General features: G+C 41.0%; 1 protein-coding gene across 5 annotated transcripts in view; it reads left to right on the top strand.

Moving 5' to 3' along the window:
* The window catches only part of CLIC5 (chloride intracellular channel 5), an 85,383-nt gene extending 75,224 nt beyond the window's left edge, over window positions 1-10,159 (top strand). For all 5 annotated transcript variants that reach the window (XM_061372261.1, XM_061372258.1, XM_061372257.1 and 2 more), the window contains 2 exons: window positions 3,350-3,531; window positions 6,075-10,159. In XM_061372261.1, coding sequence (XP_061228245.1) covers window positions 3,350-3,531; window positions 6,075-6,242 — 350 coding nt within the window. In that variant the 3' untranslated portion in view covers window positions 6,243-10,159. The remainder of the gene's footprint in view (window positions 1-3,349; window positions 3,532-6,074) is intronic.
* Window positions 10,160-26,455: the final 16,296 nt, after the last annotated feature.

The raw sequence follows: 26,455 nt of genomic DNA, 5'->3' as shown, positions 1-26,455 counted from the left end.
TTTCAAGCCTGTTGAGATCACTCTGGATGGCATCCCTTCCCTCCAGCATGTTGACTGCACCACACAGCTTGGTGTCTCGGCAGACTTGATGAGGGTGCACTCAGTCCCACTGTTTCTGTCACTGACAAAACCAATATTGATCCCTGAAGAATGCCACTCATCACTGGTCTCCACTTTATCAAGCTTTTAACCTCAACTCTTTGTGGTCACAAAGAGCACTTCTCCAAGTGTTTTTTTTTTCTAAGAAACTAAAAACTGTCCTCTCTGTTCTGGGGGGTCACTGGTGAATTCAAACATAGGGTGAGTTCCCCAGTCATGCCAGCATTATATTTTTAATTCTCTCTGAGATGTGACAGTTAGAAACCTCTTGCTTCAATATTTTTGAGACTCTTTTATTCATCCTCCTACATTCAGTGGGCATTTCTCTGAGCACCTTCTCAAGGAACATGACTTAAATCATATAGATAAATCTGAATCAGTCAGGGCACCTAGAAAGTAGGGTTTGCAACATGGATATTTGCATATGGATTTCAAAAAATGGCTTGGAAAACATTGACAGACTTTAAAACTCTGATCCTGTACCTGAACTCCATCTGAAATGGCAGGTTTAGGATCTTAATTCTCTTAGCTTTTAAAAATTCGGTCACTATTCAGTTGGAAGAAAGGCAGTTCTCCCTTCTTCACTACTCTTCGATTTTCATGGCTGTTATGAGAGATCTACTAGAATCAGAAGAGTTTTGATTAATTACATGGGGTCATTTGTTTTACAAGTTCTTGACTATCAGGATATGAGATGGCCCTGCCTGTAAGATGTCAAAGGGATCTTGTAGGTTCCAGCAGTGCCTGTGAATTAGGTCACAGATGTGTTAAACCCTGAACATATACTTATTTCTGGCTGAAAGTTGCTGTATGCAAGTGCCAAGTATGAATTCAGATAGATGTTTTTCCCACTGTCACAAATAGGCTTTACTCCAGGCATTGTTTTTGCGACAGCCATGACGCACTTTGATATATCAGTAAGAGCAAAAAAAAAAAACCCAACTATAATAAGTTCCAGAAAAGTTACATAAGCACATCTCACCTGCTGCTCCTGTCTTTGTACACACACCTAACTGGCCCCATGGGCTAGCACCAAACATCTAACATAGCACTGATACTGGAAATATTGCAGAGAGGACTCAGACGACCAACAGTCCTACTGGGTGAAGGCGATACTGGAAAATGCTCAGTGCTAAGCCAGTTCTCTAAAGTCTGGATGAGCAAAATTGAATTAAATAACAGTAATTTGATACCACTGTCTCTAAATGAATGCACTCTAAGAGGGCATAGTCCAAAGCTGACCAAGGGAAGGAGAACTATCTGTTCAACAGGTGTCATGGGTCAAACCATAGACTGCTGAATCTTTTGAGCATTGCCATGTGGGGGTATATTACACACTATGAAATTATTACCCTTCAGTAGAAGTGGTGCAGCAGAGCACAGCTGCAGACAATTAAAGACACCACTGCCAGCATCTGACAGCAGAATGTCAGTGTCAAAATTCAATTTGGATTGATTAAATAAGGGATGGCAACACTTTTGTTTTATGGATGGCAGCACTTCAGTCGCTTTAGATGCTCTGCTTTCAGAAATAAAATTCTTTCCCTCCCTGCTATGTTTGTTGGGGTGTTTTCAGTTGGATTGCAGTCATTTCTCCAGTCAATCAATTAAGCCAGGACTTGCCACTGTGTCTAGGAGTCAGCCACAAAAGAGCTGGTATGGCTTCTGGTGCTTGGCCAAGAGGCTTCAGTGGGAGCAAAACATCAGGCAGCTTAATCTGACTTCCCCTGCTGGCACAAGGTTTAATGGATGTTAGGGCAGCAAAGAAATCATGCTCTGTGATGTCCAGCTCCTGCCCTCTCAATGGCCCTGTGCGTGCCTCATTTCTCTCCATGCCAAAAGCACAGGGGTGGCTGACAGCAGAGCTACCTGACAGCAAGCTGCTCTATGCTGGGTGATACCTGCAGCCTTTTGAGGCTTGTGTTGTGCTCCATAAATATATTTACCTCCATAAGCCTTGTAGTGCTACACCACCTGAGTAACCTGAAGCATTGAGTAGTCTTCCCCAAGTGAAATGGCAGTACGTTACTCAGGGATATAACATTTTACAGGATTAGGCCTTAAATGCTGACTCCGGGCCAGATCTGCAGCAGGTATAAATCACTGCAGGTAATTTTCACCAGCTGAAATTCTGGCCCTAAGCCCATGAGTCATGTTGTTATTTTTTCACATTGTAAATTCTTGCTGTTTCTTATTTATATTGCTTTCTCACTTTGGGGCACTTGTCAGGGGCGAGGACTCCCCTGTGCTTGTCACCCTTCAAATAGAAATGCAGAAGTCCCTTCTTACCCCAGAGTGTTTGACATTTAAATACCATACAAACCTGGGCACAGTCATTCAGCTTTCTGTAAGTGTATTACTGCAATCAGCTTTTTCTATTATCCAGGCAGTAAAGTATAAGAACACAAATTATGTGCCTGGGCTGATACTTTTAAGTAAAAACTTTATAATGTTCTTTATAGTATGTCTAAGTGGCATTTAAAGACCGGAATTTGTTGGAGCCAGCAGCAGTGTGGGACATGGCCTTCAGTAAAAGGTCTAAAATCTCCTCTCCATTGTGACACCCTGTTGGAGACATGTCAGAACGAGAATTTGCACCTAAGTTGCACATGAAGTGGGGAAAATCTTAACAGTAGTTGAATATCTCACCTCTGTAGAGATGTATTTCATTATTGTTAAATATCAACAATATTATACAAATCTTACCTTTGTTTCAGTTGCAGTGTATCTTCCAGCTCCTTAGAGCTCAGGTTAGCATCTTCAGAATTATTGCTATTGCCTTTAATTACTTAGGAAGAAGTTTAAAACTTACAAAACTACAACAACTTAGAGCTGAAGTAATGCTGGAAAATTCTGTTTCATTACAGTCCTACCTAGCTGTTTAGAAAGATAAAGTAACAGTGTACAGGCCAGCAGTTTACTGTGTGATGGCCTCAACAGACCAGAGGAATGCTGTAGGGTATATGTGTTTTATTGGTGTATCGTGCTGACAAGCTGTTCTTTCCTTTCATGACCTCTTTGTGCTAGTCAGGAGAAGATGTGGCACAGTAGTTTCCTGTGTCCACTTTTTCCATTTTAGGATGAACTTTACCTTCAGGCAGACCTTGCTGGGCTACTTTGGAGTGCAAATTAACAACAAAGAAATGGTTCTTAGTTTTTTTTTCCAGATCCTACCATAGCCATTGAAAATGGGTGTTTCTAAATAATTCTTACTTTGCCCTAATCACTTATTCTTTTCTTTTTGACAAAGCCCTTGAAAAAGGTTTGGTGAAGGCTCTGAAGAAACTGGATGACTATCTGAGAACCCCTCTGCAGGAGGAGATTGATGCAGACAGCACTGAAGAGGAGAAAGTTTCTAAACGCAAGTTTCTGGATGGAGATGACCTGACCCTTGCTGACTGCAATCTTCTGCCCAAGCTCCATGTTGTCAAGGTAAAAGATGTCATACAATGGTCAAAGAAGCCTTATCTGACAGTGTTCTGCTCTGACAGCTGCCTGCTAAAGTATTTTAGCATAGATACCTTCAGTACCTTTGCTCTTCACTATTTCCTAAAGGTAATTTAAGTAACGTATTAAATACACGAGGAAACTGTCTCATCACTAATCAGTGGCAAAGACAATATTAAGATCTAGGTCTTATCTCTTTATTTTCTCATCTTTATTTTTACCCTCCTGCAAGTAACAGCAGTCTTTCATGCTCATTAGTTTCCATTATTCTTAAGAGAGAAATCAAAACTTTAGTCGGTTCCCACCCATTTATAACTTAAGAGCAGCAGTCCATCTTTTGGGGCAATATTTGTTCCAGCTGATATTTCACACAGAGAAGTTAACAAATCAAAGTCACTGCTGAGGTCCAGGATTTAAGATGTACAATGGTCACTGGTATAGTGCAAACGGTGTACATCATCTTGACTTGTAAATGTTGCATTTACTTAATTTATAAGATGACATGCTTCTTTAGAATAAAGCAAGTACCTGGCAGGCCTTGGCAAGCAAATAAGTTAGGAAATAAGCCATGCATCTAACTTGGCTCCATGAGCCAAAACATAAACTGAGCCTGGGAGCTGACTGCACACATGCAAAGAAGGTAAAAACAAAACAAAACAGAAGTGCATAAGTCACCAGGTATGAAATGTGATAATATCCTCACAGATTTAGCTCTTTATTTGGCTTGTCTTCATTGGTGACATTGGAGTCAGACAGTGCAAAATGAATATGTGGCACTTTACTGGTTCTTGTCCCCTTGGATGAAATGAAAGATGTTAAAAAAGAATTAAAATCTTTCTCAGACAAGCACAGCCATAAGATATTGCCTGAAAAACATTTTACAGATGGAAGAAAAGGGTAAATTAGTTTTTAATTTGATGGAAGATGTGTGCTGGAAATTATGAAAATCTTGACTTAAGTTGCCCAGTGGGTTTTAGCTTCCCCATGCGTGTGTGAAGCATCACTGAAGGCAAGAATGCTTAATTAAATGCAGTTTAGGACAGGATTTGGACTTGCATATACCAAGTGAATCCTGGTAATAAAAACAAATCACAGTCATTTCTAAGAACATGACTGTCCTGAGAAAGCTGAGATGGAAAAGAGCTCTACCATGTGCTTTAAAAATACAGGGGAACTCTGTGGCACATATGTATGCAATTTATGCCCAGGAACAATTTTATACTGTCAGAAAAACTAGAGATTGGAAGCACTCATTAAATTAGCTAATCCATCCCTTCCTATCAGCAGTTCATTCTGTCACCGCAGGATTATTCTATATGGTATATTCTTACAGGAAAACCGAAATGTCCCAATCCAGGAAGCTACTTAACCAACCAACGAGCTTTAAGCACAGATTAGCCCCATTGACTTCAATGGGACTATACAGGTGCTTAAAATTAAGTATGCACTTAACTATTTTCCTGAATAAGGGCCTGACTGTTTTTAGAAATAAAAAATTTCCCTTGATAGACAATTTTCTATTCTGACAAGTCTTGAAATAACCATTTTCTCTCCCAGTTTATTCTAATACTTCTGTTTCTAATGTCTGCTAAATCATCTTGGTTTCTCAATCATGGTACCCATACCACCCTGAATTTTTCCTTTGCATGAACACAGATACAGCCTTCCAACAGCTGTAGGTGGTTACATACTCTGACATCACTGGCCAGGCAAAATATATTGCATATATTAAAAATACAGATACAGTATATATAGAATATAATGGTAAATATAAATGTAAAAATTAATATGAAGATATGTTATATAAAACTGTTGCTAATACCTTTCTCTTAAACTTATCTTTCATTTTATGATTCAGCTTATCAGCTTTTTCTTATGTGGCACCTCAGCTTCAAGTAATGTACTGGTAAAAAAACTGGTAAAAAACTGGTGAAAAACCCCCAAATCCAATATGGTAAAATTAATGAACTTCAGATACCATAGAAGTTATAATATGGTAACAGTAACTAAGCCATTGGTTTAGAGTGTCTTTAAGCCAAGTAGAATCCTTGCAAGATATGGGACAACAAATGGTCACTTTTCAGGCTTTTTTGTTTCTCAGGTCCCTGAGCCTCCAAACATTTCTGTCTTTTCCTGTTTCTGGAGAGGGACTCTTCATTAGGGACTGTAGTGGTAGGACAAGGGGTAACGGCTTCAGACTTTAAGCAGGGGAAGTTTAGATTAGATATAAGGAAGAAGTTCTTTAACTGTAAGGGTGGTGAGGCACTGGAATGGGTTGCCCAGGGAAGTTGTGAATGCTCCATTCCTGCAGGTGCTCAAGGCCGGATTGACCGAGCCTTGGGTGACATGGTTTAGTGCCCATGGCAGGGGGGGTAGGAACTAGATGATCTTCAGGTCCTTTCCAACCCTAACTAGTCTATGATTCTTTGATAAATTATGTAATAAGAAAGAGTAAGAAGCTCTCTAAAAGATAATCTGGAGATATACCACTAATAATTCACTTTTTTCTCTCTTTAATCTTTGTTTAGATTGTTGCAAAGAAATACCGCAACTTTGAGTTCCCAACGGAGATGACAGGGCTGTGGCGGTACCTGAAGAATGCGTATGCCAGGGACGAATTCACCAACACCTGTGCAGCTGACAAGGAAATTGAGCAAGCCTACGCAGACGTGGCCAAGCGGCTCAGCAAGTCCTAAGTGACCTCAGTGGTGGCTCATTATCCCCTTTTACAGACTCTTCTCCCTGTTGCCTTAAGATATACTTTGTTGTTATGCTATCCGGTTGGCATCCCTATGACTTCATCTGTTCAAGTGTATTGGTAAGGGACAAATCTGCTTCTCCCTTGAGAAAAGAGAAGGCAGCTCTAGTGTGGGATCATGGAGACCCTTTGAAATCTGAACCTGAGATCTTGCTCAACTAGTATTATTTCCAATCAGTATTTGAAATTGATCCACTTTACTAGCTGCTTTTTTTCATTTTGGGGTATATCATCACCTGTATTCTTTGGAGTTTTAAAAATAGGATGTTAGCTGAATTTTCAGGAGTTAGGAACACATAGAATGGGTTCTTCTGTAGGCTATTTCAAGGATGATTTTTCCCCTAGTGCTATTGACATCCTTGAGGCAGGAGCAAAATCTGAGAGGGGGTGGGGGGAAAGGAGTATGACAGTAAAGGGGAAATACTTTTAGCAGTTATATTTAAAACAAACAACTCTCAGACTGCATATTCTGTTTTAGCAGGCCCAAGAGTTTATAGGGCATTTATTTTTAACTTGGCACAAGAGGGGGAAACCTGAGCGAGTATGTCAGATTTGCAGATGCTACTTTGCATAGAATTTACATGATATTGTTGGATCTGAATGTTTAAACAAAAGAGAGTGAACAAGCAATCGGATGGGCAGCCCTTGGATCTGCAAGTTAGTAGTGACATGTAGACACAGCGATAATGGGGACAGCCTATTGTTTCCAGTGACTATAGAGGGAATCGGCAAAGCTAACCAAACGATGCAGGGTATTGTCATCTTGACTGTGTGGTTGCCAGTTCCTTTATGATTGCTATCTTGGGAAACTTGGATAGGCAGGAGAAAGCTACTGCTGCACATGAATTCCAGGTAGGGGAGGCATTTTCCTTATGTTGGGCTCCAAATGGGTCTCTTTCAAGCACTCGTCATCTCACCCCAGAAGTTTGCTCTGAGAGCCTCAGAGGGCAGGTTAAAACAGAGAGAGGCACATTTCCATCCAGAAATTCAACAAGTATGGTAGCCAAAATCCATTCATGATGCTTTAGTCCCGTTCATCCAGGGTTGACCCATCCAGGTTGCATGATTCTGAATTAGGATTATGTTCTAAAACTGATTATTTGTTCTATCTGTAGCATCTGTGTGGCACAATCTGCTTTATATGAGTGATTATTTGCACCTTACTTTAGCAAATTCAGAATGACAGCTCTTTTGCATGAAACCCAGCTGCCCTGATATGTACAACAGTGCACATGGCTCTTGATTTTCAGCTTGGGGAGATATAGTGTTTTTTTCAAGGATAAAATAAAGCTAAGATGTAACCCAAGGTGGCTTCCCTTATGATGAGATTTGCTAGAGCTGCACTGATTTGAAGGGAATCACAAACTGGTGAGCTCTGACCGAGGGGAATCTCACAGCAGAGAGATTCTTGTTTGGCTCCAAAAAGCTGGAGGACTGAAGACAGGATTGAAAGTCAGCCTTTGCCATGTGATGCTGATGACAATCTGAAGCCATCCCCTTGCTTTGGTGGGATTATTCCACTTTTCACACTAACCAGCTGGGAGCAGAATGTTGGTTGTTGATTGTGAAGATAGTTTGTGGTTGACTATTGTTTCACATGCAATAGTCAATTTGTTCCAAACTTTCAAAATCTTAGAAGAAAATACATGAACTCCCAAGTCTTCTCCTAGAATGGGCTGTTTTAACGGTGGCTAGACTGGAGAGCAAAGGCTCACACTCTTTAAAACACTGCTGAAAAATCAACTGGCTCAGAGAACACTGATAGCAGCCAGAAAAATCTAATGAGATTAGAAGTGTCTGCACAAGCATATGTGGCTTGTTAAAAACATTTCTTCATGAGGTTGGAATTATTTGTAATTTATTATTTTTTTTAATCATGGCAAATATTTATTTATTTATTTTAATTGACTCAGTCCTTTCTGTTTGTCTTTCTGGTTTTCACTCATCATACTGGTCAACATGGCTCTGTCTGTTTAGAAAGGTCTCATCAGCAATGCTCTGCAAATTCATTTCTAGAGAAAAGTCTTCTATCTGATTAATGGTCACTGGGATTTTTTAATTTTTACTATGATTTGGCTAGGGGCATGCCCATCAACAGAATCTACCTTTTTCTCAGTTGATTTTTTCCAGGTTTGTACTTCAGTTAGTGCTTTTGCTTAATCACAGTCGCAATGAATCTTTGAATAAAGACGCAGAGGCAGATGCAGGTTCTTATGCGCTTATTATATTTAGCTCCTTAGAGAAGATTGTCTGAATATGCAGCAGATCTCAGGCAGGGTAAGCAAACCGCTTCAGGGTCTGACCTCATTTGCACCTGAATCTTCACCAATTTACTGGATCCTGTAGTTCTGATATATTCTAATGTCTTTCTTTAGTTTTGCTAGAAGAGGGCTAAATCATAATCAGTTGATCTCAGTGACCTCCAGTTGCATTTATTTGTAAAAAACTGTGTTTAAAAATGATTGAGCTTATATCAAAAAGAAAATGAGCTGTTAGTGCAATGAGCTTTTTAAAATGATTTTTATGTTCTTAAAATCATCTAGAATTTCATTATAAAATCTGAAAATCCCCAAGCTACCTTCCTTTTAATTAATAAGAATAAAATAAATCCTTAAACATCTTCATTATTCTAACACCCCCAAGATACCCTAGATAGAGGTACTGATGGATATAAGAAAAATAAAGATATAAGAAAGAGGAAAATGAAACAGTTTTCAGCTACTGTGCCTGTTCTATCTGAATTCAAGTCTCACTCTGCATCCTAACTTCGCATTTTACTTATAACTCTATTATAGGCTGATCCAAGATCCAGGCATTACCGGACCTTTGTTTGGGTTCGAAATCCAAGCTCATGTTTTCAGATCTGTATCTTTTGCTCACCTTTGTGCTTTTTGGCTTTAGCCATAGTCAGAAGCAGGAAATACTGGAAATCCTACATAAAAAAGTGTTTTGCTAAGACTTTTAGCTCACTCAGGATCCATCACTAGTGAGATTTTAAAGGGCTCCAGACTCCTTTAGGCAGGGTATGTTTGGTGACCTTCCATTGTATTTAGAATTATAAGTAATAAATATTAATCATCCAGGATTGTATATCTACATTGGCAAGGCAGCATTTCTGAAAAGAATCTAAGTGACAAGACAGACATTGCAGATTTACAATAACTTTGTTCATAAATTTTTTGCAAGATGTAAAGAAAGACATAGTGCAGAGGGGGAAGAAGCCAACAATGTGGATTTAATCATCTACATTTCTGAAATGCAGACCAAATGTCTGTAAAGATGTCCATTTCATCCAAACATTTCTTAGATATTTATTTCAAAGCTCCCTGTTCAGTCAATCCAACACTCCATTCATATTGGAACTAATACTGATTTTTCTTCTATTAGCAGCAGTATGGGAGTGCTACAGTATCCCATGCATTAGTTACACTTACTCTCTGTTAGGCTTTTTGAATTGCCAAGAAGTCATCTTGCTGTACAGGTAGGACTAAAGAAGTATTTTTTTTCACGAGTATTTAAATGAGGGCTTCTGACAAACATTTTCTTCCAATACCAAGAATCTTATAATAATACTGCTTTATCAGGTCTAGTGTGGAATATAGAGCTACAGGTTGTTTGCAACACCTGCAAAGCCACTGACAGGGAGGAATGACAGTCTATATCACAAAGGAACTAAACTGAGTCAGTTTCCTACAAGAAGGTTCTGCTGAATTGCACATTGCATTTATTTTGAATATGTATCCATTTAATTTTAACCCCTAGCCACCTTTCCATATCTCTCATCCCTGTTCAAATTCAATCTCAAGTTAGCCAGAAACATTCTGTCATTTCTTCAGTGTTAAGTAACAGGGTGCTCATGGAGACCTGTGTTTCAGCTTAACCCGTCTGTCTAGAAGGATGAAGCAAAGAGAGCCCCCCTTCTGCACTGTTTTGCTGATTAGCTGAGTTTAAAGTACAGCAAAAATTTAGGCAGTGCAAATCCCATTCATGTAAAGCCCCAGAAGCACATAGATACATTCACTTAAAAAATGAATTGGTGTTTTAAAGAAATAAAAAACAAACCCCGAAGTCTTATGTCCTCCTTCATGAGCATTCTTTTAAGCATCAGGAAGTTTTTTTATTATTCTGATAGATATGTTCATTATTCTTAAATTGCCTTTGATATCAAGAAACATTTTTTTTTCCATTAAGATTTTGCCTTTCTGCTGAATCTTTCATCTCTTCATTAATTTTGATGTCTGCAATGACCTAGTAATTCCAGAGGAGGCAGGAAAGCTGTGAGGCTTATACTTGTATAAGGAGGTAATGATTATTTTTTTTTTATAAAACAGTATTAAAAGCAGTTTAAAACAAAAATGTGTCTTTTCATCTGGGATACTTAAAACTAAGAGTGATAAACTGTTTAGTGTGGACTGTGATTTTCCGCACAGAACTGAGCAAGCCACCATTTTTAAGGAGGCTTTGTTTAGGTATTTCCCAGGATACATAAAGACATACAGAAACCCCATCCAATGCTGGTTTTCAAAGCTTGATCGGTCCATGTTTTAATGTGTAACACAATGGTCTGAGGAGCCCCATGTAACTTCTCGGGCACTCACCACACAGTGTTACAGGACCCAGTACTCTCTCAGAGCCTGCAGCAATCATGCTATTCCACTGCTGCCTCAAATCATTCCCCTTACTCCATTCATTGCAAAGATGCTAAAGCTGAAAATACTCCAGCAGATGCACTCGAATATGGTGTATTTTGAGCTGTGCTCATCAGCTAAGCAGCTCTGAATGATGACAATGTGGCAGCTCAACAGTTTGTGCCTCTGCTGCCAAGTGGATGACCTATCGGCCATTGGAGTAGCAGTGCTTAGGTAGGAAATGCTGAAGCCTCTCAGCCAGTGATGGTGCAGCCATGGTGAAAGGTTTCAGTGCCACCTTTCCTCCAGCCCAGCTCTCTAGTTGAAGTCTGTTAGCAGCTCAGCTGGGGCCATGATCCAACGCTAATGAGCATTTCTAGCTTGCAGCATGTGAATGGAGACTACTCTTGTGTTTAATGTTAAACATGTGCCTGCCTGCTTGCCTGGAGAGGGGCCTAAAAGTCATGACAGAAAAGCCTATATTAATGGAGAGCATTATTATTCTCTTTCCTTTGAAATCTGGTGGCAGAATTCCCAGTGGGGGAATTCCCAGTAGGGATTCCTAGTAGAGCCCAAGGCTACATAAGCATGAAGATGTTTCAAGTGTGAAGATTTCCTTAGAGAACAGAAAACTCTCAAGGAGAAAAGGAAGCAGAAGTGATATATAGGGTCTTCTTACAGAAAAAGGACACCAGCTATGTTCCAGTGGTACCTGGTGGGACACCACCAGTGCTGCCAGGCTCCATTCTGGTTTATCATAGGGAGGTTCAGAATGGAGCTGGGACCAGGCCACGCTGTAGTGTAATGCCACAGCATGTTCTGCTGTATCTCCAACCATGCTCTCTAAGGTGGTATCCCACAGTATAACGATGCCTCCATTGTGTCTGCCCCACTCTTATTATGAAGTTGCTTGTCTAAAAAATACTGAGAAGGGTGGGGGAATTTTTTTTATATATACATGAAGTAAAAACAATCCAAATATGTTTTAATGGTTCTCAACATGATACTGTCAATTCTCACCACAGGGTGGAATTTGTTGGTGGAAATTAAATTAAATTAAATTAAAACAGAAAAGCTTGGCTATTGCTAATGGGTACTACTGGGAGCCCTAAAAGGAGTTTGCAGCATAGAAACATAAGAGGAGTGAACATCCTTTAATTCCCAGAATCGCTTTGGTTTCACAGGGTCATTTCAGCCTATTCTGCTCCACTGCTGAGAAGTTGCTTTTTCCCCGTCTCCCTAGGTCTATAAACTCTGAAGAATTTGGGAAATGGCTATGGGCACCACATTAATCTTTTTCTGTCTCACTTTTTCTCCCCCCTTCATTAAATTAACTACTTTAGTTTGGAAGTAAGCAATAAGCAAATAGAACTTGCAAACAGCAGATTTCTCTGCTTTTTCATTAAGGAAGTTTTTAAGAGGTTTAAGGAAATGAGAGGCTATCCTGAGCTTTGAGAATAAACTGTGGTATAAAATATATGTAGAAGTGTGATTCTGATTAAATAATTTTAGCAAGAAGACTACGGTTTGGTTTAAGGAGCATGCTTGGGAATAGACCAACAAAATACTCCATATACTGCAATAGGGACTTAAGATTCGGGTTTAATCTCTGATGTTTTGGGTTTTTTAATTACTTATTGTACAACATAGAAACTATGTATATATATTTACTTTATTTAACTGCATTATTTAATTCAATAATGTGCTATGAATCATTTTAGGATGGAAGGTGGCATAAAGAGGAAAACTTACACTCTTGAAACAGCACTATTATTTCTGTGTGTTCGATTTTGTTTCCACTGGAATAAACAAGAGCTGCAGCATTTAGTTGTGTAGGAACAGGATCTCAAATTCACAGATCCAGATAGCTTGGCAGTCTCTTTGGAGCGCAGGGTAATTTGCCATTTAGCAATCTGAGTCTTGCAGTGGGCACAGTGCATTTCAGAAGGCGTCTGGGACCATTCTTGGGTGAACGGATAGCGTTGCTTGTGAAGGACCACAGTGAATCCCCTGCTGTTATAAAATGAGATTAAGCCATCATGAGATGCGGACTGGCTAACCCCGAGCCAGACACATTTGCCTGCAGCCCAGCCACTGAATAGGTCTGACATCGGGAACCACAGCGTAAGAGCTTGGCCTCAGAAGTGAGTCAAAGCACCATCTTTGTCACCAGTCATTTTCTATTTATAATGACACAGATCTATTTTATAATCACGGGGAGGCACAACAGGAGTGTACTTTGTTCTGCCTAAATCACATTTCTCATGCGGGTGCGTTTAAACACAGCCTTTGGCCCCTTGCCGCGCACCACACACACCCAAGGCGGGCAATTCTGGCACAACAATGCACTCCCTGTTGTGCTTGAATGCCCAAAGACTCCGGTGCTGAAGCAATAAACTCCTGCTAAATGGCTTAAAAATGTTCCCTTAAGTGTGCTGAGCTGCCACGCTGCCTCACTTCTCATTTCCAAAGCCATTTTGTGTCTAAGCCTTGGGTTTCAAATAAACCAGGAGTATATTGCATTGTTTAGTGCTGAAAATTACTGGGCATTGTTAACCATAAGAAATTAAGGTGAAAAACCCCAAACCCCACTCAATCCTCTTTCCTAGTGCAAAACTGACTGCTTGTGCATGTGAATGTATTTTCAGAATCTGTGAATAGATTCCCAACAGCTCCTTGTTTTGGCTTCTGGAGAATGGGTCCTCCTCTGTGCAAATCCTCAGAACTCTGATGGTATCCCCCTTTTTTTTCTCCTTTATTCTTTCTTTTGTTTTCATTTTTATTTTCAGAGTGCTGCTCTGTGTAGCCTGGAAATGCATGACCCAGCAATCAGTAGATTCATTTCTGTTGTCTGTTTTCATTTCTAAAGCCTGAAGATCAAATCAAGTTACATACTGAGATTTAGGGGTTACCGGAAATGCCTTTGTTTTAAATTAAAACTCCATTTCCAAATCCTGACTCATTTGGGGCACAATCCTGGTTACTTTGAGGAGGATCTGAAGGTTGTTGAGAGAGGAAGGGAAACCCACTATATGTGCTACTGTCCTTCCATTGTGAGAGGGTAACAGGAACTGATACGGAAGTCCTAGGAGGTATATGGGGAGTTTCTGATGTTCAGCATGAAAGCAGCCTGTACTTGAATGGCCCTAAGCTGACACACAGTTCCTTAAAAACTGAAATGAAGTTAAAAGCGAAACCTGGGATGTGAACACTTAACATGAAGACCGGGAACAGTTCCTCTTTGGGGCATTATACAGGCAAAAAAAGTATCTAATTTGGAAGGACACTCATTTTTAGGTATTGACCCAGTCCCAAGTCCAGGACTGGATTTTCTTCTCCAAAATGTCCTTAATCTCAGAACTGCCAAATGGCTGTTGGGATTGTCACTGCCTGAACTTATGGGATAAAAGCAAAATGAGGAACTCTTAAGAAGGAAGCAGTAATGACCTTTAAACCCAGACCTTTTAAGCTTAAAAAAAAAAAAAAAGTTATTTCTTTGTAAACAGTTATTTTATAGTGGTAGACGGTGAAAAGTAATTTTGTATCTGGGGGTGTCCACCAGATATGAAAGAAAAGCAGGAGAAATCCCTTCACATACCCATGATTTTCAGTTGAGGCACATCCTCTGTTAATGGATAATTTTAGATTAGACTGTAACCTTTTGGGTAAGAACTATATATTTCTTCTCTGTATGTGCAGCTCTTGAAACTAAAGGAACCTGATTAGTGCCTGTGTGTGCTGTTCTAACCCTCATAATATATAATGATAGGAATAATATAATTAAAATGTCATTGCAGTTCACCTTTATTATTTTGATTGTGCAGCTGTATTCTGTCAACTGTGAACAAAATTAATGTCCTTTTTGTATAATAGGTAGTATATTTTATTATTGAAGAAATAGTTAAATTTAATTTTTAAAAGCAAAGAAGGATCTGCTCATTGTTTCATTTTAAGCTCTTGGATAAATAAGCAAACATTTCTTTTGTATCCTTCAAATGAGTATGTGTTAAATGAAGAAATGCACCTTCCTGAATCAGAGCTGTTTATAATCTTATATTCCAAGAGTGATTAACACCTGATAATTTGAATAAAACTGGTTTATTTTCTCATTGGGTTATTCCTGAACTTCTGTTTAATTTGTTAATTGGGTCTTTTTGTTTGTTTGATCCATTGGGGTTTTTTTAACAGGCACCGTTCTCTTGTCTGCAATCAAAAAAACCTTGTGCTTACAGCTTGAATACAGCTATACTCATCACTGGATTTAAAAATAGATTTAATAGAAATAAAGGGAAAGAGAGAAAGGACAAGTAAGCTACATTTGTACTGGAAGAATAAACATGGCCTGGGTATAACTCACGCACTGTCTCCGGGATATTGGTGCATATAGGTGGTGCAGCTGGCGGAACCATTTTGGCCTGGACTGGTAACCTCCCTCCAAGACAGCGCCCAAGTGCAGCACACAGGTGATGAGAACTGGTGGGGTTGTAAGTCTAAAAAATAATGAAATGGGTGAAACAGGGAATGATTATTCAGTATTTCTCATATCAGAGGGTATGTATTCTTAATGAAACAATGAAGCAGCAAGAAAACGGAAAGCAGTGCCTTTTTGCACATTGTATAATTAAACTTCAGAAATCCTTACCAGAGGATGCTCTGCAGATCAAAATTAAAATGGGGTTCAAATATGGATATGACGACTGCATGAGGAACAGATCCATTAATGTTTTTAAACAGGAAAGTTTAGATGCAGTTTTGAGGTCAAGAAGTCCTTAAATATCAAAGCTGGGAGAGGGTCCAGGAAGAGGGCCGAGATTTCCACTTGCCTTATTTTTTATATTACTTCTGCTCTGAGAGGTTAGACACAGCTGAGGTAGGGCTGGGTGGCTTGGCTCTGGGATGGCCTTTCTGGGCTTATGATACATAAATATGAAGCATTGCAAGTTTTATTCCAGCACAGTTTGAAGTTAGCTTCCCCAAAGCAAACCACTTCCAGAGAGGCATTAGAGACAAGGGCTCAGAGTCCCTCTCACAACAAATAACAGGGAATCGGCATTTATCTGGAATAATAACAGTCCACCATCAACAGCTGCAATTGGAGAGGAGCATGTAGGATTTCTCTTTCAATTTACACACCAACTTTTTTTCTGGTGACCAAAGACTGAACCCTTTGTTCCACATCCCTCTAGTACTGCATCTCTCATGATGTGTGGTATACAAATTTTAATTTGTTTCAAATTCTTCTAACCCAAGCTCTTAAGTGTCAGTTAAATGTTTCTGCTTTAACTAGTGCTGAAATAGCCATTCAGTTGTCCAGAACTGTAGAAGCCCTGGTCCTCAGCTGGTTGCTTTTGGACTAAGCTCTCAATGTCTACTCAACTGCACCTTTATAGCAGGTGTAGTCATTCCCTTTGACAGCATGGAGGAAATCCAGAGTATCTGCAAAGCTCGCCACCAGGCATATCAGAAAATGAATAAGTAAGGTAATGTGATGCTTTTTTTTGACTAATTTGTAACTGGTTCCTAAGTACAACTTGCTGTTTGGTCGCTCAATTGCATGAAGGTCAGCCATGGATAGCGCTGCTGTGCTGATTGGTAACACTGACATGCATTTTTTGATAGAAACTCACACCTTACACAGCTCCATCATGTCGCTGCGTTGCCACAACCACATGTATGAGACTGTGCCACCCTGATGAGCATCTCTGAGAGTGCTCTGTACTGAATGCTTCAAAGGGTGGTGCGAGGAGCCCCAGGCTGGAATTTAACAAACTGATCACACACAAAAAATGTGCCACACTGGTGGTGTTTTTCCAGTGTTTATTTCATTAAAAATAGCTACCTATAGGTCTGGCTGCTCTTGTCGTGCAAACAGACCTGGCACTGGTCTGAGGCTCTCCGAACACTGCTCTGGGTGATATGTTGTAGTAGTGAGTGCATCAGATTCATTCAGCTCTGTGTAAGAAAAGAGGTTTCTGTGTGTGAGTGATTGTGATTGCAGACCTGAATGATGAAAAATTGGGTGTGTAACAACCTGGATCACTCATCATTTTTCCTGTCTTTATTTTATCATTCCTTATGAATCTGCTTTGAACAACATTTCCCCTTTCCACAACCATGTGCATATGCTGATGGTCATTTCTTTGGTCATTTGGTCTCTGAAGGATCGCTTCTACCCAGCTAATCCCTCTATCTGACAAGGGATTTGTACTGCTGTCTCTCCCTGCTTGCTATGTGAAAAATAGTGTCCTTAGCAAGCTGCATGGAGCTGCTGGAACCAGTTCCTTCGGGATGGAGTGGGGGAGAAGTTTTGTGAAGGAGGGTTTAGTTTGGTCTTTTTTTTTATCTCAATACCTGCTGTAACACTCTACACATCCTGCTAGACACACTGCAATCAGTCCAGTCTGCTCCAGACAAGAGTTTAGACATTTCAGGTGTCATCCATCCTTCATATCTCATGCATGCCTTTCTTTTCATGAGCCCAGCAGATGCCTTTAATTGCCAGCCACTGCTCTTGGCTTTCCAAGAAGCAGCAGAGGAACTATGGAGTCCCTCTGGCGAAGGATGAAACGAAGGGGCCCAGCAGTGTTATGACATTTTCTTGCACTGAATTGGCTTTGGGAAGAATGGGCTCTTTCCTCCCGTTAGATAAGCACAGAAATCTTAAGCAGATGCTTGCAAAACATCAAACAAATATATATTTAAAAAATAAATATAGACTATACCCGCATGCCCCATAATCTGGCCAATTTTCAGCCACCGCTAACAGTATCTAGCCTTTCTCTGGTGAAGCCTGGAGGAAAAGGAAAAACCCGCAGTCTAGTCACTCCACAGCAGGCCTACACCAGCACTGTCATCACTGGGCTGAGTGTCACAATGCTGGTGCCCAGTCTCCTTTTGTTCAGCAACCAAAGGGAAACACAGCCCTTCTCTCCCATGTGTTTTATGCTCACTCCAGGGGTCTTTAATCTGTTTAAGTTTCTCCTTAAGTTAGCATTGCGGAATGCTAAGGGTTATTTAATGCCATAAGGAAGAAGGTGAAGCAGCCTGGAAAGCCTAAATTGCCAAAACCAAAAAGAAAGGGTGTTTTCTTTGGTGCTTAAGTCCTTATGCTCCTGATTTCTAGGGTAGATATAATAGGGGGGACTTATTCTATTAGAAGCCACAGGGTTTGGAAAAAGCTAAGTGAAAGTATATTAATTGAGAAGTGAGAAACAATTTATTGCAAGAAGTTTTCCTTCAGTCAAATCTTTGTTACAACAACATTAAAGAACATGATAGGTGTCAAGAGAAGGACTTTAAAGAACCTGCTGGAGTTCAGAACACCCATGTAATCCTCAGTTGTGTCCTCATGCAGATGGGTTGTGGTACCAGCTTTCATCAGCTCATGTACTACATCCTGCACAGGTCCTACCCCTGAACAGGTGATGCCATTTGTCTTCTCAGCAGTGTGTGGTGCTGGGCCTTCTTTGTTCCTTATTACTCAGCGTGTTAGGAAACTCTTTAAAATTGCCATGGTATCATGGGATCATGGTGCTAAGTTTCATCAATTTAACATGTAGTTTTTCGCAGTATGTTGCACTAAACAGGAATTTCAGGGTACTGCTTATCAGTAAGTTCAATGTGCTGGGAGCTTCCTGATCTCTCAGACAAACTGGCGCAGTATGGCTCCTGTCCATACTGGCTTTACTCTCCCAAACTGGATGGCTGCCTGCAAACTGCTTATTAGAAACAGGCCATAGGCAAATGAACCTCCAAACGATGCTGGGGACAGTTCAGTTTGAGAGGGTGCTGGGTGGCCTGAGCCAAAAAGGATCTCACAATCTAGAAATACATACGTCTATATAGAATCATAGAATCATAGAATAGTTAGGGTTGGAAAGGACCTTAAAATCATCTAGTTCCAACCCCCCTGCCATGGGCAGGGACACCTTGCACTAAACCATCTCACCCAAGGCCTCGTCCAACCTGGCCTTGAACACTGCCAGGGATGGAGCATTCACAGCCTCCCTGGGCAACCTATTCCAATGCCTCACCACCCTAACAGGAAAGAATTTCTTCCTTATATCCAATCTAAACTTCCCCTGTTTAAGTTTTAACCCATTACCCCTTGTCCTGTCACTACAATCCCTAATGAAGAGTCCCTCCCAAGCATCCCTATAGGCCCCCTTCAGATACTGGAAGGCTGCTATGAGGTCTCCATGCAGCCTTCTCTTCTCCAGGCTGAACAGCTCCAACTTTCTCAGCCTATCTTCATACAGGAGGTGCTCCAGTCCCCTAATCATCCTCATGGCCCTCGTCTGGACTTGTTCCAACAGATCCATGTCCTTTTTATGTTGAGGACACCAGAACTGCACACAATACTCCAGGTGAGTTCTCACGAGAGCAGAACAAAGGGGCAGGATCACCTCCTTCGACCTGCTGGTCACGCTCCTTTTGATGCAGCCCAGGATACGGTTGGCTTTCTGGGCTGCAAGAGCACACTGCCGGCTCATGTTTATTTTTTCATTGACCAGCACCCCCAAATATACGCTAAGTAGTAAAGGCAGGTTTTTGAGTTCCTGCTGCTTGTAAGTGCAGCTGGGAGTGCTCATTGCTCCAGCACCTCAACTGTTGCTTCAAGTCCTAGGCCTGCCAGAATGCTCATGTATAAAAAGTAGCACATTTGGGTCAGCTGAGCAGTATTTGGTCTTTCCTAAGTTTGAAGTGTTTGACTTTGCAAGTGTAGTAAAGTTTTAGTGTAATTTTTCTGTGTGTAATGTCTTGTGTGTGTGTGAATATGCATGCCTAGACACATACATACATCTATTTACATATATGTATGCATACATGCATAGTGTCATCCTTCCCTCTCAGAAGCATTTTAAGTCTGGGTATCTAGAATCACAGAAAATAGGCGCAGTTGCTATTTGGGCTGCCACAGGGGACCAGCTGGCTTTCGTACCCCATCTTCACTGAAGCCGGAGTCCTAGTGAGGTTATTTATCACATTGCAGTGAGAGATGTGCTACTATGCCCAGAAGGCTGGGAAAATTCACTATCCCTTGCCACAGGGCATGATTCCCCAGGGAGAGCCCCACAGCTGTCAGAGCCAGTTGGATGCCTTGCTCTGAGTCCAACCAGTAACACTCATATTTATGGTGTATGGGCTAAAATCTTTATTCACAAAGCAGCAGCTTTAGCTTTTCATTGTCAGTGTGGATGTTGAACTAATCAGAAAGGGGAGCAGAGAAAGGGTGGGGACAGGAAAAGAGGAGTTTGTGGGACCATAACAATGTTAAAGAAAAAACTTTGCTTGCTGTCAGTTAAGTTTTCCCATTAGTTACCTCTACCATTATGGATTCATTTTAAGATCCAGACTTCAATATACATAAGTTTAAATCACTAACATCTTTCAAGGCTCTGTGATTTGCTGGTTCCATATGTAGCCTCTTGGCCCATTGCATTGGCACAGGTTCAATTCTTGTTCTTCCTTTGGGTTACGGTTTCCTTACTTTGATGGGGGGATCAGGAGGGGAAGAAGAGGGAAAGAGCAAGAAAGGGATGGTGAGATAGAAGGCAAGCGATGGGGGAGAGGAAAAGATGGGGGGAAAAGAGAGGAGCAAAAGGAAAAGGAGATATAATACAAATGGAGAAAATAAATAAGAAGCAAATAAACAGTGTGGAAAGAGCAGAGAGAGGAAAACAATGAGAAATGTTGTCACAAGCAGCTGCTGCTTCTGTCAGTGCTGGGATACTGAGGAGCAGGAGGAGAAGGCTGATACAGCCTTTCCTCAGTGCCTGAAAAGGCAGTGCCATGCTGCCACTCGTCCCCATTCAAACAGGCTCAGTCCCTGCCTGAACTTTATAATTAAGCTTGGGAGATTTTGCTTGGGGTCTGGGGTGACAGCTGTACTGAATTTTGGTTTATTGTGTGATTTATCAGGGCCATAGATGGGCATTTAGATGATTAAGTGTTGCAAAAATACCTTGGAATGCAACACACAGCAATATCTGCATTATTAATAACAATAATAATAAAGATAAATGTTCCTCCCCAGAGCTTTCGATGGCTGTGCCACTCAATTTAACATTTTAACAGTGGCATGTGGCCTTTCCATGGCACCTGGTAACGTCTGATGTATTCGAGCAGGCAAAGAAAAGGTTATTTGTCAAATGCTCAGCCTCAACTGTAAGGTATTTTGAAAGCTCCAGGTCAGAGCAGCCTGAGCTGCATTCCTGTCCCTGACATCCAGCAAGGCTGAACTTTGTCATGTTATTAAGCTGTCAGCAGCGCTGGGGCGTTATTTAGATTTCTGGTGGGAACTCCTTGCACATGCTTGGGGTGCTCTAGTGGGATTATATCAACACCATTGTAAAACACACACAAATGAGCTGTGTTGTAATTACCACATGAAGACCTCGCTTGGCTGGGTTAATCAGCAGCGAATAGAAATACCAGATAAACACAAAAGGGCCACCAGGATGTTTATTCCAGTGGCAACAATGCCATTGTTTCCTTCAAGACCAGACTGATTCTGAGGCTCCTCTGGCAGCCAAACTATTGGCTGCTGAGCATCTGTGCCATTCATGGAAAAGCAACATGGGACTCTGCTTTCTCCCTTTTGTACCAGGATCCTACAGGTGTGACCAGCAGGACCAGGTCCATAAAGAGATGCAGTGGGACCGAGGGGTTTTAGGTGATGTGATATTTGCTTATGTAAAAAAAAAAATAATAAAAAAAAATTAAAAATTAAAATGTTTTCTCTACATCTTTACACCAGTTCCACTCAAAGATCTGATTTGCATAAGACTTTTGTACCCACTAGGCAGGACAGAGACTGCTTTGGGTGCAGCCCTCCTCGCGCTGCTCTCTTAAATGGAAGAGGCAATTACAGCTTTATCAGTTCCAGCTGCCCGTTGAAGAGACACTTGGGAAAAGCAGCTGCCTAGGGAGTTTTGTTCTGTTGGCTGCCATTCAACAAATCACGTTTTAACGTGCTTTTACCTTTCACTTTTTAGGGAGAAACACAACTTGATTTAAATTCACCCGAGTGCCACAACCCACAGTGGTCAAGTGGGACCATGATGCTACCAAACCATCCTGGGAAGTGCACAGCGATGAGATCCTCCATGACAGGTCCTCCTTCCTCTGCCAATAAATCAAATTTATTTTACCTACATAGATCCTCAGGGCTGTAAAATGCCATGGACAGTGGCTTGCTTAAGCAAACTACCGAGCTGCTGGAAAATGTCCTTGACCCAGGTATTTGCTACAACTCTGTCCATGGGCAAGGGGTTGCCTGAGAACTCTTGAAGTGAATGATAGTGTTTATCTGGGGTAGTTTGAATGAGCAATGAGGATGGTTGTGCACAAATTTGCCTGCTTCTGTCAGAAGGTGATGGCAGAGCATTTGCTTAATGACTTCTTCTGGAAAAACTGCAGAGAAGTGTACGGGATGGTGACAAAGAGTCAGTGGGCAACACCAGCATCGTTTGGCACAGCAAGCTTTGAAAGAGGTTTTACACAAAGCCTGACATTGTGTTCTAGTGATGTAGCAATATAATAATGATTTTTCTCTATGAAAAAATATGACACACTATGTCAATAATGTAATAAGTTTGTGAAGTGATTGTGCTACTCCCATATATTTGTAAGCCAAATGGGATAAAGATGCCTTACTGGAGCCTCCATTTGCAGAGGGAGGATTGTCCAGAGATGTTCACTCTTCACTCATATAGCCAGGTTAGTTGTTCAGCCCTCACCTCCTGGAAATTAATGTATGAAGTAAAGGATCATCAGTGACTTCCTATTTCTAGCATAAATAAAGGAAGGTTTTCTACTGCATTGAAACGAAGGTGAGAGGAAAAGGGTAGTGATGAGTTTCAATTGAAACCTAGAGACAGTGGGTTAGGGAGAAGAAGCCAGAGCTCAGAAGAAATGGTGTTTACTTAGGGCCTATTTGCCATCTGGTGTTTCTAGAGAAAATTATAGCCAGACCATGCTATGAAAATCTTCCCTCTGAGTCCACAAGTCTTCACTTATTTATGGAACCATGTGGGGTATCAGATACTGAATAACCATGACAATCTCATTTCCATTTCTTCCTCCCTGATCTGTCTGCCATGCTCCGTGTTAGCTCTTGACCTCCTATCTCATGTAGAGGGTTGAAGTCATGCTCAGCACTTGGGCAAGATAATGCAGTTGACAAATAGTACTGATCAACAAACCCTCATGCTCTCTCTGCCACCACCACTATAGCAGTCTGTCATGGTTTAACCCCAGCTGGGAACTAAGCCCCACACTGCCACTTGCTCTCTCTTCCCCAAGAGGGATGGGGAAAAGGATCAGAAGGGTAAAAGTGAGAAAAATCATGGGTTGAGATAAAGACAGTTTAGTCATTAAGCAAAACCTGTGCATGCAAGCAAAGCAAAATAAGGAATTCATTCACTACTTCCCATCAGCAGGCAGGTGTTCAACCGTCTCCAGGAAAGCGGGTCTCCATCATGCATAACAATTGTTTGGGAAGACAAATGCCGTAACTTTGAATATTCCCCTTCTTCTTTCTTCCACCAGCGTTATATGTTGAGCATGCCATATGTTATGGAATATCCTTTGGGTCAGTTGGGCTCAGCTGTTACAGTTGTGTCCCCTCCCAATTCCTTGTGCACCTCTAACCTCTTTGCTGGTGGGGTGGGCTGAGGAGCAGAAGAGGCCTTGACTTTAGTTACTTGACCAGCAGTAATGTAAACATCCCTGTATTATCAACAATTTCTCCAGCACAAATCTAAAATATAGCCCATACTTGCTACCATAAAGAAAATAAACTACCCTAAACAGGACCAGCACACAGACAAAGGATTGGACAGCAGATATAGTCACCTTTCTTGTCTTTATCCACTCTGTAGTGAGGCCCATGTAATCCTGATGTCTTCTAGGAGTACCTGAGAGCCATGAGAGTGGCTTATCACCTGTAAAGACTTGGTCAGGAACTTCTTGCTGCACTAGGGACCTGAGGTCCCAGGGCACAATAATTTTTATCAACAGTTTTGGAAAATTTGAATGCACAGCTCATACATCTTCTGTGCGTGACTTCTCAGTTAGGTAGAGGCTCTTCTGAACAATGTCTATCCAAAATGAAAAACATTTTTCAGCCAAAAGGAAATTCTCATTAAAAAACATAATCTTCTCAAAATTTTCCATATAGAATTGGTGCTTTGGACACACACATAAAACCCCACCAAAACAATTAATCTTCATTTACTAACCAGGATACCAACGTTAAATATCTCATTGAAAGCCAGTATTTGGAAATGCAATTATATATTTAAGTAAGATGGCAGCTCAGAAGAAATTAATCCTTCCTATGCACCAAAAAAGGCTATTTTTGGCTGGTAGTCACTGTCGCCCTGTATTCACCGTGCTTGCTTTACTCATCTGCTGTCCCCTGACAAGTGGGCTGAGTGAACATGGTGAGTACCATGGCACATAATACAAGGGACCCACAGTTTACTACTGATGAAATATGAATGAAGTGGAGGAATACATGAAGAGGAGGTTCTACAAAGGGATCTGGATGGGCTGAATCAATGGACCAAGGCCAGTTGCATGCGGTTCACAAGGCAAAGTGCCATGCCCTGCACTTGTGTCACAACAACTCCATACAATGCTACAGGCATGGGGAAGAGCGGCTGGAAAGCTGCTCAGTGGAAAAGGACCTGGGAGTGCCGACTGATGGAGCTGAACATGAGCAGCTTGTGCCCAGGCAGCCAAGAAGGTCAACAGCATCCTGGCCTGTATCAGCAGTAGCATAGCCAGCAGGGCCAGGGCAGTGATTGTTCTCCTGTAGTGGGCACTGGTGAGGCTGCACGTGTAATCCTGTGTTCAGTTCTGGCCCCTCACTATAAGAAAGACATTGAGGTGCTGGAGTGGGTCCAGAAAAGAGCAATGAAGCTGATGAAGGCTTTAGAGCACAAGACTGATGAATGGCTGAGGGAATTTGGACTGTTTAACCTGGAGAAAAGGAGACTCGGGGGGACCTTCTCAGTGTCCAGAACTACCTGAAAGGAGGCTGCAGTGAGATGGGGGTTTGCTCTCTTCTCCCAAGTAACAAGCGATAGGGAGATAGGAAACGGCCCCAAGTTGCTCCAGGGGAAGTTTAGGTTCGATATTAGAAAAATTTATTCACTGAAAGGGTTACAAAGTATTGGAACAGGCTGCTCAGTGAAGTGGTGGAATAAGTGCTTAGGGGTACGGTTTAACTGTGGACTTGACAGTGTTGGGTTAACTGCTGGACTTGATAATCTTAAAGGTCTTTTCCAACCTAAAAGGTTCCATGATTCTATCATAATTCATCATAGGATGGGTGCAGGCAATCCCTTGGTTTCTTTTTGCATGTACTCAAAGTTGGCCAGACACAGCATGGATGGGATCTTTCATTTCTTTGATTCTCACTTGGAAAAAAATCATGGCCACATACTAATCTTTAAATCCAGGGCTGAAGTCAAAGGGATTATATGGTCTGTGGATCTGGGGTAGAGTTTAGTGTGTGCTTGAAGATGTGCTCATTTTATTTACCGAATGGGAGCATTTCCATCACGTTTAAAGAAAAATGGATTGACTAAAGAAAGAAGGGCAAGGTAAGGAAGGTCACTGTCACTGAACAGAGGTGACACACCAGGAGAAGCACCTTTAGACAGCATCCTCTGGACAGCAATGATCAGCACCTTTAAAAGTTGTTCTTCTTTAAAGTGTCTGCAGCCAGGCACTGAAAACTAGTCAAAAACAAATCAGTAGGGATATTTGAAACTTACAGATATGTAGAAAATAGAATTTGGAAAATGAGGAGTTACGCAGTGCTGAATTGTTCACTGTGTAGCCTATGTTTTCCTTGTGGTTTTATGAAATGTCTTATGCAGGAAAATAAGAAAATAAACACCTTTTCTCCCAGAATGCTTGAGTATTTCATGCTTCATATTCTGCAGTATCAAGATTTCTTGTCTTGGTACTTGTTTTCTCTTAGCCATCATTCAAAATCTTCTGTAGCCTCAGAATAAAAAGCCTCAGACTATATGCTATTTTCTTCATAGCTGCAAAACCAGAGTATTTCAGACAAAATGTAGAGCTCACTTGGAGAAGAGGGTTAAAAGTGTTCTCTCACAAAAGGGAAAGCATTCTAATGTTTGAAAAATTATTCTTCCTGAGACTCAAGGTTTTTACCAGTGATCTGCATCTATAGCCTTCCCCAAAACACTCTATCATCAAATAATTCAATGTCATCATCAAAGAATTTTTGGCTACTGACTTTCCTTTAATAATAGTTGAAAAGTTTAATGAAAGGAAAGAAAAGATCTGTGCAGATTTCTTCCTAAATTGGATGTAATCCTGCCTTTTTTTTTTTTTTTTTTGTAATATTTCTTCTCAGAGAAAATTATAGCCTCTGGTGCCAGTGATGTGCTATGTATGTTTTGTTTATTACAGAGGTTTTAACTGGAACCATGGGTGAGGGAGTATCATTATAAAATTCTTGATACTCCTGATGTATTTG

Source organism: Neopsephotus bourkii, unplaced genomic scaffold (genome assembly GCF_033783945.1).
Source record: "Neopsephotus bourkii isolate Nb327-2 ecotype Australia unplaced genomic scaffold, CSIRO-AGI_Nbou_v1 NB_1600, whole genome shotgun sequence".
NCBI lineage: Eukaryota > Metazoa > Chordata > Aves > Psittaciformes > Psittacidae > Neopsephotus > Neopsephotus bourkii.
Note: the sequence above shows the minus strand (reverse complement) of the source record. Positions and strands in the feature narration are given on the sequence as shown.